The following is a 13,402-nucleotide window of genomic DNA, read 5'->3' as shown; positions in this document are numbered from 1 at the left end:
GGCGCAGATTTCACATTTCTATCGTTTTTTGTTGCTTTCCAGTGACTGGTCAAAAATGCACCATGACTTTATGGACACACTGTATATATGATACTATCCATTAGACCATTAGAAACAGGTATTAAACAATAGATACCTTGAAGCTTGTTGTAATTGATGCAAACTTGTTGTCTGCTGTTTCAGGGTTGCCAATGAGGTAATCCCAACTAGTAAAAATTTTCCAGCTGAATATAAAGTTGTTATCATCCCCATCCGCAGTGCTTTCATTTATATTCTTGGCCATTCTAGGAATTAATAGAAATTGTAAAAAGCATGTATACTGGAATGCATATTAAAGTGGTTGTCTCATCTGGAAAACCTCCATTTGAGGAAAACCAACTGTAAAAGCGATAGGAGAAATCGTGCAAAGAATCGTTTTCACTCTCAGAGGGCTCAATGTAACCAGTATTTATGGTCACAATTGATTTCAAAGAGCTCTAGTACTACTTTGTTCAACTTACTTCAGCAGCCTATTTCGAGCAGACAGACCTCTGATCAAACCACTGTATAAGGAGTTTAATGAAAAATGTAGATAAGTGATTGCACGCGCTTCGGGAACCCCCAATTGACTTCTGAAAGAAGGAGGAGGCGGTATCTTTCAATGGTGATGTCTTTAAATTTTTTTTATTCTTACCTTTCTTTTCTTCTCATTTTTCCCAGGTAACCACCATACACAACATAGTTACAGTGGATACGGAAAGTATTCAGACCCCTTTAAATTTTTCACTCTTTCTTTCATTGCAGCCATTTGGTAAATTCAAGAAAGTTCATTTTTTTTCTCATTAATGCACACTCTACACCCCATCTTGACTGAAAAAATACAGAAATTTAGCAAATTTATTGAAAAAGAAAAACTGAAATATGACAAGTATTCAGACCCTTTGCTCAGACACTCATATTTAAGTCACATGCTGTCCATTTCCTTGTGATCCTCCTTGAGATGGTTCTAATCCTTCATTGGAGTCCAGCTGTGTTTAATTAAACTGATAGGACTTGATTTGTAAAGGCACACACCTGTCTATATAAGACCTCACAGCTCACAGTGCATGTCAGACCAAATGAGAATCATGAGGTCAAAGCAACTAGCCAAGGAGCTCAGAGACAGAATTGTGGCAAGGCACAGATCTGGCAAAGGTTACAAAATAATTTCTGCAGTTCTCATGGTTCCTAAGAGCACAGTAGCCTCCATAATCCTTAAATGGACAAAGTTTGGGACCACCAGATATCTTCCTTGACCTAGTCATCCAGCCAAACTGAGCAATTGTGGGAGAAGAGCCTTGGTGAGAGAGGTAAAGAAGAACCCCAAGATCACTGTGGATGAGCTCCACAGATGCAGTAGGGAGATGGGATAAAATTCCACAACGTCAACTATCACTGCAGCCCTCCATCAGTCAAGCCTTTATGGCAGAGTGGCCCAATGGAAGTCTCTACTCAGTGCCAGACATATGAAAGCCCACATAGCGTTTGCTAAAAACACATGAAGGGCTCCCAGACTCTGAGAAGTAAGATTCTCTGGTCTTATGAGACGAAGATAGAACTTTTTGGTGACAATTCTAAGCGGTATGTGTGGAGAAAATCAGGCACTGCTCATTACCTGCCCAATACAATCCTAACAGTGAAACATGGTGGTGGCAGCATCATGCTATGGGGTGTTTTTCAGCTGCAGGGACAGGACAACTGGATGCAATTGAGGGAAACATGAATGTGGCCAAGTACAGAGATATTCTGGATGAAAACCTCTTCCAGAGTGCTCTCGACCTCAGACTTGGCTGAAGGTTCACCTTCCAGCAAGACAATGACCCTAAGCACACAGCTAAAATAACAAAGGAGTGGCTTCAGAACAACTTTGTGACCATTCTTGACTGGCCCAGGCAGAGCCCAGACCTAAACCCATTTGCCCATCTCTGGAGAGACCTGAAAATGTCTGTCCACCAATGTTCACCATCCAACCTTTTTTTTTTTTTATTCATTTCATTGTGCATTCAGTGCATATATGGGTGTGACCGCCCTCTTTCTGAGCTGGGAAAGCCATCCAGTCTGGCCTAAGCTGTTACAAGTGGTTCAGCCGCTCGACCCTTATTCACATTCACGCCACTTGGCAAGTGAAAAGGTTTTAAATACTAGAGTAGGGACTGTCCCACAAGGGTTGCCGTGACGTGGCGGGATGGCTTGTACATTATTTTGATCAAAATTATGTTTACTAAATACCCTTATTATTATTATTACCTTTATGCATTATTTGCAGTATATTTTTTACTTTTAGTTCAGGATATTTGTGTTTTTTGCTTTTTGTTTTCTCTGGTTAATGGTCATGTGTTAATATGCACTTACATTGTGCATACACATTAACTTACTTTTCTCAGTTCAGATTTGTTTTTTATTCATTTCATTGTGCATTCAGTGCATATATGGGTGTGACCGCCCTCTTTCTGAGCTGGGAAAGCCATCCAGTCTGGCCTAAGCTGTTACAAGTGGTTCAGCCGCTCGACCCTTATTCACATTCACGCCACTTGGCAAGTGAAAAGTTTTTAAATACTAGAGTAGGGACTGTCCCACAAGGGTTGCCGTGACGTGGCGGGATGGCTTGTACATTATTTTGATCAAAATTATGTTTACTAAATACCCTTATTATTATTATTATTACCTTTATGCATTATTTGCAGTATATTTTTTACTTTTAGTTCAGGATATTTGTGTTTTTTGCTTTTTGTTTTCTCTGGTTAATGGTCATGTGTTAATATGCACTTACATTGTGCATACACATTAACTTACTTTTCTCAGTTCAGATTTGTTTTTTACCCATTTTCCCATCTCTGGAGAGACCTGAAAATGTCTGTCCACCAATGTTCACCATCCAACCTGATGGAACTGGAGAGGATCTGCAAGGAAGAATGACAGAGAATTCCCAATTCCAGGTGTGAAAAACTTGTTGCATCATTCCCAAGAAGACTCATGGCTGTAGTAGCTCAAAAGGGTGCTTCTACTCAATATTGAGCAAAGGGTCTGAATACTTATGACCATGTGATATTTCAGCTTTTCTTTTTTAATAAATTTGCAAAAATTTCAACATTTCTGTTTTTTTGAGTCAAGATGGTGTGCAGAGTGTACAATAATGAGAAAAAAAATAAACTTTTTTCAATTTACCAAATGGCTGCAATGAAACAAAGAGTGAAAAAATTTAAAGGGGTCTGAATACTTTCTGTACCCACTTTATGCTAAAGTACAGAAAACATATAATCTTAGACAGGTTTTCTGGGGTCTATATAAAGAGGCTTCTGTTCTAATGTCTGTATAAAAGCAAGTCAGATATGAGGTCATTATAAGGAGAGGAGCACTATTTTGGCTTCAGAATCAAGAAGAGGTCTGATGTTTGGATATATTTAGTGGGTCTAGGCTGAGGGCTGCATTTATTAAAGAGTTCAGGGATCTCAATTAGTTTTGGACCTCTGGAAGGTTTATATTTACTTATCGGTCTAGGGGAATTTGATTTTACTAAGAAGGCTGAATTACTTATTGGAACCTAAGGCGTTTTGCTTTTGTTCAAGGGGTCTAGTCAAGGGTTTCAGTTTTTGGTCATGGGGCTATACTTAATTTAGGGGTCTAATCCTGGATCAGTATTCATTCATAGAATCTGTATTTATTTCAGAGGTCTGATTTTAGGTATGTATTTGGATACAATGTATGTTTTGTATTTTTTTCAGTGCGTTTGATCAGTAGTATATATTTATTTATGGAGTCTGACCTTGGGCCTGTATTGGTTTATTGGAATCCAGCCAGTAGTCTTCAGTATTTAAGGGGTTTTAGTCTATGGTCTTTATTCAAATATTAATGTTGGGGTGTAGTGATGAGTGAGTATACTCGTTGCTTGGGTCACCCCGAGCATGCTCGGATGGTCTCCAAGTATTTTGGCATGCTCGGAGATTTAGATTTCCTCATCTCAGCTGCATGATTTGAGACTGCTAGACAGCATGAATACATGTGTGGAATGCCTGTTTGTTAGGGCATTCCCACATGTATTCAGCCTGTCTACAAGTCGCAAATCATGCAGCTGAGATGAGGAAAACTAAATCTACGAACACGTCAAAATACTCAGCGATCAACCGAGCATGCTCGGGGAGACCCGAGCAATGATGCAACTCGCCCTTACCTATTGGGGTGTGATGAAGGGACTCGCATGTACTATCATATGCTCATATGCATATGTGAGGAAACTCCCATAGGTTGGGGCCTATTAAGGTGACTGAGTTAGAAAACCAGAACTTTGCATGATATGCTGCTAAATAGACCCCTTTTGGAAATCTTTCTGATGTTCATGCGCAATAAATGGCAAATAAAGAAAAATGTAATTATATAAATTAACTAAGTGTTAACTTATTCAAAACAAGTCTTACTATAATGATAAGAAAACAATATCTTTTACAATACTACAGAAATTGAAAATTCTATTAAAAATAGTAATAATTTTTTGATAAAAGATTAGAACAGTAAACATATGTCTAAAATACTACTCTTGATAACTGGCCAAAAATATAGTGCTAAAAAAATAAAAGGAACATTAAAATACCATATCCTAGATATCACTGAATGAAAAATTCTAGTTGCAAATTTTTATTCATTACATAGTGGAATGTGTTGAGAACAATTAAACATAAAAACGATACTCAAAATCAAAGTGGAAAATCAAATTACAGGCTGATCTAACTTCAGTGGAAATGACGCAGGACAAAGTAATCATGCTCAGTAGTGTGTGTGGCCTCCACGTGCCTGTATGACCTCCCTAGAACTCCTGGGCATGGTCCTCATGGGGGGCAGATGTTCTCCTGAGGGATCTCCTCCCAGACCTGGATTAAAGCATCAGCCAACTCCGGGACAGTCTGTGTTGCAACGTGACATTGGTGGATGGAACAAGACATGATGTCCCAGATGTGCTTGATTGGATTCAAGTCTGGGAAACGGGTAGGCCAGTCTATAGCAACAATGCATTCATCATGCAGGTACTGCTGACACACTTCAGCCACATAAGGCCTAGCATTGTCATGCATCAGAAGAAACCCAGGGCCCAGTGCACCTGCATATGGTCTCACAAGGGGTCTGAGGATGTGTTGGTCATGCTGGAGAATGATGCAGCCAGCAGAATGTTCTCCATGGCATCTTAAGATTCTGTCACACATGCTCAGTGTGAACCTGCTCTCATCTGTGAAGAGCACAGTGTGACAATGTGAAATCTGCCAATCTTGGTGTTCTCTGACAAATGTAAATCGCCCTGCATGGTGCTGGGCTGTAAGCACAACACCCACTTTTGGACGTCGGGCCCTCATTCCACCTTCATGAAGTCTGTTTCTGACAGTATGAGCAGACACATGGATGTTAGTTGTCTGCTTGGGGTCATTTTGCAGTGTTCTGGTACAGCTCCTCCTGTTCCTCCTTGCACAAAGGAAGAGGTAGCAATCCTGCTTTTGGGTTGTTACTCTCCTATGGACCCCTCAATGTTTCCCCATGTACTGGCCTGTCTCCTGGTATCTGCTCCATGCTCTGCACACTATGCTGACAGACATAGCTACCCTTCTTACCACAGATCACATTGATGTGCCATCCTGGATGAGCTGTACTACCTGAGCAACTTATGTGGTTTGTAGCCTCATGCTACTATACCTCTAGGGGTGGGAGCAATGACAAAATGCAAAAGTTACCAAAACAACAGCCAAAAAGGAAGAGAGCAGAGAAATGGTCTGTGGTCACCACCTGCAGAACCACTTCTTTATATGGGTTGTCTTACTAATTGCCTATAATTTCTACCTTTTGCCTGTTCCATTTGCACAGCAGCAGGATAAATTGATTCACAATCAGTGTTGCTTCATAACTGGACAGGTTGATTTCACTGAAGTGTGATTAACTTGGAGTTACATTATGTTGTTTAAGTGTTCCCTTTATATTTTGAACAGTATAGATACAGGGGAAAATAAGTATTTGATAGAATGACGATTTTGCAAGTTTTCCCACCTACAAACAAAGGAGAGCGCTGTAATTTTTTTTTTTTTGTAATTCTTTATTTAAGAGAATTTTTCATATAATACAATGCAAGAACATTGTGGCTCAGCCAGTTAGATAGCATATGTTTCACACATCAGAAAAAAAAAAATCAGTGGGATAGCTTGATAGTTACATATCTATGAAATAATCCTGGCAGAGACCACTAAACAGGTAAACTATACAAGAAACCAAACAATGTACAGAACTAAGTTCAGGTAATTTTAACTTAGATATTGTATAAACGGCTCCAAAAGAACATACGAAGTCCCTCTGGAGACCTCCTAAGGTGAGACAACTGAATTAAAGAGTGCAACAGATAAAACAGTCAAGTGAGTAAGCAACTGGTTAGTCTGCTCTAACAAACTTGGAAATGTTTGCACAAATGTGGCGCAGTTTTTTGGGGACGGGCTCTGACGTTCCATCGCAGGACTGTGGAAGGGAACGGGGAAAGGTTAGCAAGTATGTCCATCACTGAAAACTGTCAGAGGACAGGGGAAGGTCTAGTTGCCCAAGGATGCCAAGTTGATAAGAAATCGCTAGCGCGACTCCCAGCTTGACATCTCTTCCAATCTATAGATGTCTTGAACTTTAGATACCCACTCAGTCATCATGTGGGGGGAGGGTTGTCTCCAATGAATGGAGATTAGGTGTTTAGCAGCTGCTAACACGAGGGGTAGTAGTTTATGTTTTTTGGGTTTAAACTCTCTAGTAGGTAGTGGTAGAAGAACTTCTTGAGGTGTTAGGTTCTGTGTAGTTAATCCTAATTGGCGCAGGTAGCCATTGATTCCTGTCCAGTATGTAAAGATAGCCGGGCATGTCCAAAAGATGTGGGTCAGTGTTCCTACCGAACTAGAGCATCTCCAACAAAGAGGAGAAGAAACCAAACCCATATGGAACAGCCTATCTGGTGTTCTGTACCAGCGTGAGAGAATTTTGAAAGCATTTTCCTGTAGCAAAATACACCTTGAAAAGCCGTGTGAATTGCCTAAGATTTGACTAATCTCTTGGGGAGATAAGGATAGTTTTAATTCAGATTCCCATGAGGATAAATAAAGTGGCTTAAATTGAGATAGCGGAGTAACTAGATTCATGTACAATTTAGAAACAAGTTTAGGGGGAACAGACTGGAGACCTACCAGAAATTCCAACCACAGCCAATCAGGACCATGTTTGTATCCCGACCTAAATTTGGACATAATAAAACTTATATGACGCTTTTGTAAAAGGTTTTGAGTTTGTTTCCTGGTGTCGTTTGGCCAGTCTTCTGTGCAGGGGATCTGGTTTGAGAGAAGGTGCGAAATTGGCAGATTCGGTAAAAAGTCCCATAGACCATAAACGTCGACATAATTCGGGTCAATCATCCAAGGAATGACTCTTAGTGGGATCTGGTCTAAAAAATAGCAATGGGGTAATGTGTTAGGAACTAAGGAACGTCTAATAGCTAAGGTATTATATGTTATAGCGTTAATCGAGTGAGTAGCCGGGGTACAGGAAGACCAAAGAAAAATCTCGGCCATATTGCCCAACAGATTGACCTCAAAATTTTTATCTTTCTGATCAGGGTTGGTCTTGATCATGCGTAGCCAACTTGAGAGGTGGATGGCTTGGTAGTATTTCTTGAAGTCAGGCAGACCTAGTCCCCCTTTATTTTTTGGTAAAAATAAAATTTTGGGAGGCAGTCTGGTTCTTTTGTTTTTCCATATGAATTTTGAAACTAATTTGTTCACCATAATAAAAAAGGATTTGGGGAGAGGAATAAGGACCATATTCATAACATAAAAATTTTTTGGGAATATATAGGATTTGACAACATTGATCCTCCCCATCCAAGAAAGGTAAGGCAGATCATAAGAGTTAAGTAGAGTTTTTAAGTTGGACATCAAAGGGAGAAAATTAAATTTATATAGTGTTGAGGGGTCAGCAGTTAAATAAATCCCTAGGAATTTTAACTTTTCAGAAGGCCAGTGATAAGGGGTCGTTTGTTCAAGTTTCGAAACCTCTTTTTTTGAAGCCGATATATTCAAAATTTCAGACTTACTCATGTTGATTTTGAAGTTGGAAAGAATTCCAAATTCCGAAAATATAGCTGAGAGGTGTGAAAAAGCTGTATTAGGGTTAGTAATCAAGAGAAGGAGGTCATCTGCAAAAGCAGCTATCTTGAGTTCTATATGGCCCACCACTAATCCCCTAACCTCAGGATTTTGTCTGATTTTCTGAATCAAGGTTTCCATCACCAGGACAAAAAGAGAGGGGGAGAGAGGGCAGCCCAGTCTAGTGCCATTGGAAATCTTAAAAGAGTTTGAAAATAGTCCATTTACCCTGACCTTGGCAGTTGGTGTCGTATAAAAAGACATAATGGCTTCTATAAAAGGAGGGGGGAAATCAAATTTTTGCAAAGTGCAAGTCAAATAGTGCCAGCTGATTCTGTCAAAGGCCTTCTCGGCATCTGTCGACAGAATGGTTAAAGGGATGCCAGAGCGTTTAGCATGAGAGATAGCAAGTAAAGTTTTTGTAGGATTGTCTTTACCCTCCCTACCCTTTACGAAACCCACTTGGTCAGGATGGATCAGCGATCCCAGGACGTTATTAATTCTAGAAGCTAGAATCTTCGACCATAACTTCAAGTCCATGTTTAGTAATGAGATAGGCCAGTCATTTTCACAAAGGCTGCCATCTCTACACTCCTTGGGAATAATAGTGATATAGACCTCAAGGGATTGTCTGGATGAGGTTTTTCCTTCCAGAAATGCGTTAAATAGGTCTACTAGGTGTGGAAGGAGAATGTCTGCAAATTTTTTATAGTAAATCACAGGAAAAGCGTCTGGGCCTGGTGTTTTATGGTTTGGTATAGTGTGTAGGGTGACTTGTATTTCTCGTAAGGTAATTTTTGACAGAAGGGCTATACGATTTCCTAATGAGACTTTGGGTAGGGACAGGGGGGCCAAAAATTCCTGTATCCTATCTGCTGCCGTAGAGCAATCTATCATCGGTTCAGGGGTATCTAAATTATAAAGTGATTCATAATATTATCGAAAAGTTTCAGCAATCTCATCGGACCTAAACACCTTCTTGTTAGCTTTAGTAAAAACCTGCTTAATGAACGTTTTTTCTTTTTGTTTTTTAAGTATATGGGAAGTGAGCTTACTGAATTTGTTCCCATGCAGATAAAATCTTTGTCTGCAATGCATAAACATTTTTTCAGAGTTCATGTTTAATAAATCTTTACGTTTGTTGCGAAGAGAGTCTAGGTCCTGGAGAGAGGTCTGAGAGTTTGTTTTTTTTATGTATGCATTCTGAAATGCTAATTTGTTGTAATAGAGACATAAGTTCCTTATCTCTTCGTCTCTTAAGGTACTGTCACACTTAGCGATGCACCAGCGATCCCGACCAGCGATATGACGTGGTCAGGATCGCTGGTGCATCGCTAAGTGGTCGCTAGTGAGCTGCCACACAGGCAGATCTCACTAGCGACAATGCTGGGGATGGGGGTCGCTACTTACCTGTCACACCAGGCGATCCTGCGTCCTCCCGCCCGGCTCCACACGTCGCTCATCGTCACAGCAGGAAGCGCCGCAGGAAGCTGACGATGAGAAACAGTCCAGGACGTTCTCGCGCGATCAGCGATAACCAGCGGGGGAGCGGGTCGTAGGTAAGTATCACACACAGCCATATCGCTAGCAATATCGCTATAACGTCACAAGTTATAGCGATATTGCTAGCGATATCTTAGTGTGACATGCCCTTTATAGTATGATGCGATTGAGATAAGTTCTCCCCTGATAACGGCTTTATGGGTCTCCCAAATATTGGGGGTAAGTTGATTATCAGTGATGTTTTCACTAAAGAAATGTGCCATGGTAGTTTTTAATTTCTCAATAATAATTGGCTTGTCAAGGAGAGATTCATTTAGTCGCCATGACATGGCAGGACGGGGCAACGTGTCAATAGAGAGATCAATGAAGATTGGGGCATGGTCAGAGATAGTGATGACACCTATATTAGTAGATTTAATTAACTGTATGGCTTGTGCTTGGATCAAGAGAAGGTCAATTCGGTGGTGTGAGGAGATGAGAAGAAGGTAAAATCTTTCGTGGTGGGATGGAAAAGACGCCAGGGATCAATAAGTTGCAGCAATTCTAATTTATATAAAAGCTTACGTCTTAAGGTCTGAGAAATGGGAGAAGAACCGCTTGTAATGTCTATTTCAGGGAGAAGAGTAAGGTTGAAATCACCCCCCACTATCAGTAGTCCCTCCTTAAAAAGCTGCAGTGTGTTTAGTGTTTTTATAATCCATTGCACTTGCTGGGTGTTAGGGGTGTATAAATTGGCAAATGTGACCATTGTATTAGCTAACATTCCCTTAATGAATATGTAGCGGCCTTCGTGGTCACTTAAACTGTCTTTTAGAGTAAACGGGATACCTTTTTTTATTGCCACAGTTTTGAGGCCGAGGAACCACAACTGTTAAACCAGACGGGGTAAGAAGAGAAAGACATTGTAGGGGCTCTGCCTAAAGTGTGTTTCCTGTAAGAAAAGAATTTGTGCCTTTTGTTTTTTTAAAAGATTAAGGACTTGGTTGCGTTTAGGGGGAGAATTCAGCCCTTTGACATTAAACGACGCCACCGTGACAGAGCCCGGGCTCACCTGACTACTCACGGTTAGTGGATCTCATAGGTAATTTTGTCTCATCTGAAAACCTGACAAAGGAGAACAACTTAAACAAAAAACTTTTTACAACCAAAAGCTCGTCTACCATGGGGGGGGGTACAAAAACCCAAACATAGACGAGGTAGTCCAAGTTGTGAACTAGGTTAGAGAATGAGGATGGAAAAAGAAAATAACACAGATGACATAAAATAAAAGAGAATCTAGGTTACTTCTAGGAACCTGAAAAAGAGAGAAAAAAAAAGAAAGTACTATCTTGACGGAAGGAAGCATGACATTAATATAGACTCAAAGTTTTCTGCAAATCAAGGTGGATGTTTCTTGGGATCCTGCTTCTTGGTTTTAGGAGAAGTATGTTTCTTTTTCATGGACCATTCTTGCGCTCTGGTAAGGGGAGGGATACTCCAATTGGTGTCAATCGGCATCCATGAAGGTAGATCTATAGGTGGAATGCCTAAAGAGTCCCAGGCCTTGGGTAAGTCTTCCGGGGAACGTATAGAGATTTGTCTGCCTCCTGCATTTATTGCAAGGCCAAAGGGGTACAGCCATTTGTAGTTGAGATTTTTGGCTCTTAACGCTGAAAGGAGTGGTCTGAGAATTCTTCTTTTAGCTAGGGTCGATGGAGCCAGGTCCTGAAAAAGTAGCAGTGGAGAGTTCTCATACAGGATTTTGTCCTGTTCTCTAGCTTTTGTTAGGATGTAGGCAGTGTCCACATAGCTAAGGAGGCCACAGATAACATCTCTTGGTGGTTCGTCTTGCTTTGGTTTAGGTCTCAAAGCATGGTGTACCCGTTCAATAGTGATAGCAGCGGCTCTGTCTTGACCGAGCATGCTGGCAAAGATTTCTCTGGATATTTTTCCCAGGGTATCATGTGCAAAAGATTCAGGTATGCCTCGTATGCAGATATTCTTTCGTCTGCTCCTATTTTCCTGGTCTTCTGCCGCTAATAGAGCTATATTGAGTTGTTGCTGCTTAAGGACTTGTTCGTTGAGACAGTCAAGAGCGTCTACTTGTTCCGAGTTTGCAGACTCCAAGGCCTCGACCCTCTGACCCAGATGTTGGAGATCTGCACGCATGCCAGACAACTCCTCCAGGATGGGTTTCATATTTTGATCTAACAGTTTTTTCATAAACGCTCTAGAAATGGGAGTAGCATCTTTCATCGTGGAATCACTCTCGAGGTCGTCACCACTAGAATCAGAATCGTCCAGGTTCTTGAAAGAAGTTGATTTTTTGAGAGACCTTCTTGCAGAAGTTTGGAGAGTCTCTGGTTTTTTTTTTAGTTATTTATCTAAATCATCATGTGCATTTTTTTTTCTGTTCATCTGCTGCTGCTTTATTAGCTAATTTTTCACGTTCTTTTTGTGATTTAACCATTATGAGATTTCTGATAACGTGAAGGCTGTGTTCACAATTTGGACATATGAGAAACTTGTTTAATAATGCATTATGATTTGAATTTGAACATAGTACCTAACATGGCCATTGGGTGTCACCAGAGGAGCACAAATGGGACAGAGACTGAAACTGGCCTGGCAGAATATAAGAAATGCCAACAGATTAAAACAAGATGAGAAAATTTTCACCCTAAGTGTATAGGCGGATCACTGTCTATAGCACAAAACTGGAAGCTTATGGAGCGGTCCGTAGAGGGTCTCAAATAGTTCTCCTTTTTAGAGGGGTATAACACCCCGGTGAACAGAGCAAGATGGCCGCATCTTCCCTCACTCCCAGTCCCAGAGCGGCATCCTTCACCCTTGCAGAGAAGAAGGCACTTTAGTCAGGCAATACATTAATCCACTTAAAGCCAGTCGACCTTGCAGATATTAAGCAGGGTAAAAGATCTCCTTTCACTGTAGAAAAATGCTATTTAAAAGCTTTCCAAGAGGATTCTGGAGGAGAGCACAAAATCCTGCTTCCTCTCCCGTCCAAGGCTAGGCCACGCCCCGAGCGCTGTAATTTTTATCGTAGGTACACTTCAACTGTGAGAGAGACTATCTTAAAAAATTGCATTTTATTGTATAAAATAAGCATTTGATTCCATAGAAAAGCAGAAATTAATATTTGGCCCGAAACCTTTCTTTGCAGTCACAAAGTTCAAATGGTACCTGTAATTCTTGACCAAATTTGCACACACTGTAGCATGTGGCCCATTCCTCCAAACAGATCTTCTGCAGATCTTTCCGGTTTCAGGGCTGTCACTTGGCAACATTGAGTGTTAGCTCCCTCTAAAGATTTTCTATAGGGTTCAGGTCTGGAGACTGGCTAGACTACTCAGGGACCTTGAAATACTTATTATGGAGCCAATGGCTGTGTGCTTCGGTTCATTGTCATAATGAAAGACCCAGCCACGACCCATCTTCAATACTCTAACTGAGGGAAGGAAGTTGTTGGGCAAAATCTCACGATACATTACCCCATCCATCCTCCCTTCAATACAGTGGTGCTGTTCTGTCACCTTTGCAAATAAGGACCCCCAAAGTATGATAGTTCCCTTACCATGATTAACGCTTGGGATGGTGTTGGGGTTGTACTCATGCTTCTTCTTCCTCCAAACATGGCGAGTGGAGTGGATACCAAAAAGTTCTCTTTTGGTCTCATCTGACCAAATGGCCTTCCCCTTGCCTCCTCTGGATCATCCAGATGTTCATTAGCGAACTTCAAATGG

General features: G+C 40.9%; 1 protein-coding gene across 1 annotated transcript in view; it reads right to left on the bottom strand.

The window, feature by feature from the left end:
• Window positions 1-13,402, bottom strand: part of LOC141048334 (transmembrane channel-like protein 2-B) — a 198,415-nt gene that overhangs the window by 111,942 nt on the left and 73,071 nt on the right. The window contains exon 11 of the mRNA XM_073543816.1: window positions 137-284. Within this exon, the coding sequence (XP_073399917.1) occupies window positions 137-284 (148 nt within the window). The remainder of the gene's footprint in view (window positions 1-136; window positions 285-13,402) is intronic.

This window comes from Dendrobates tinctorius, unplaced genomic scaffold, assembly GCF_039654945.1.
Source record: "Dendrobates tinctorius isolate UK_male_01 unplaced genomic scaffold, ASM3965494v1 ptg000134l, whole genome shotgun sequence".
NCBI lineage: Eukaryota > Metazoa > Chordata > Amphibia > Anura > Dendrobatidae > Dendrobates > Dendrobates tinctorius.
This window is presented reverse-complemented; position numbering and strand designations above follow the sequence as displayed.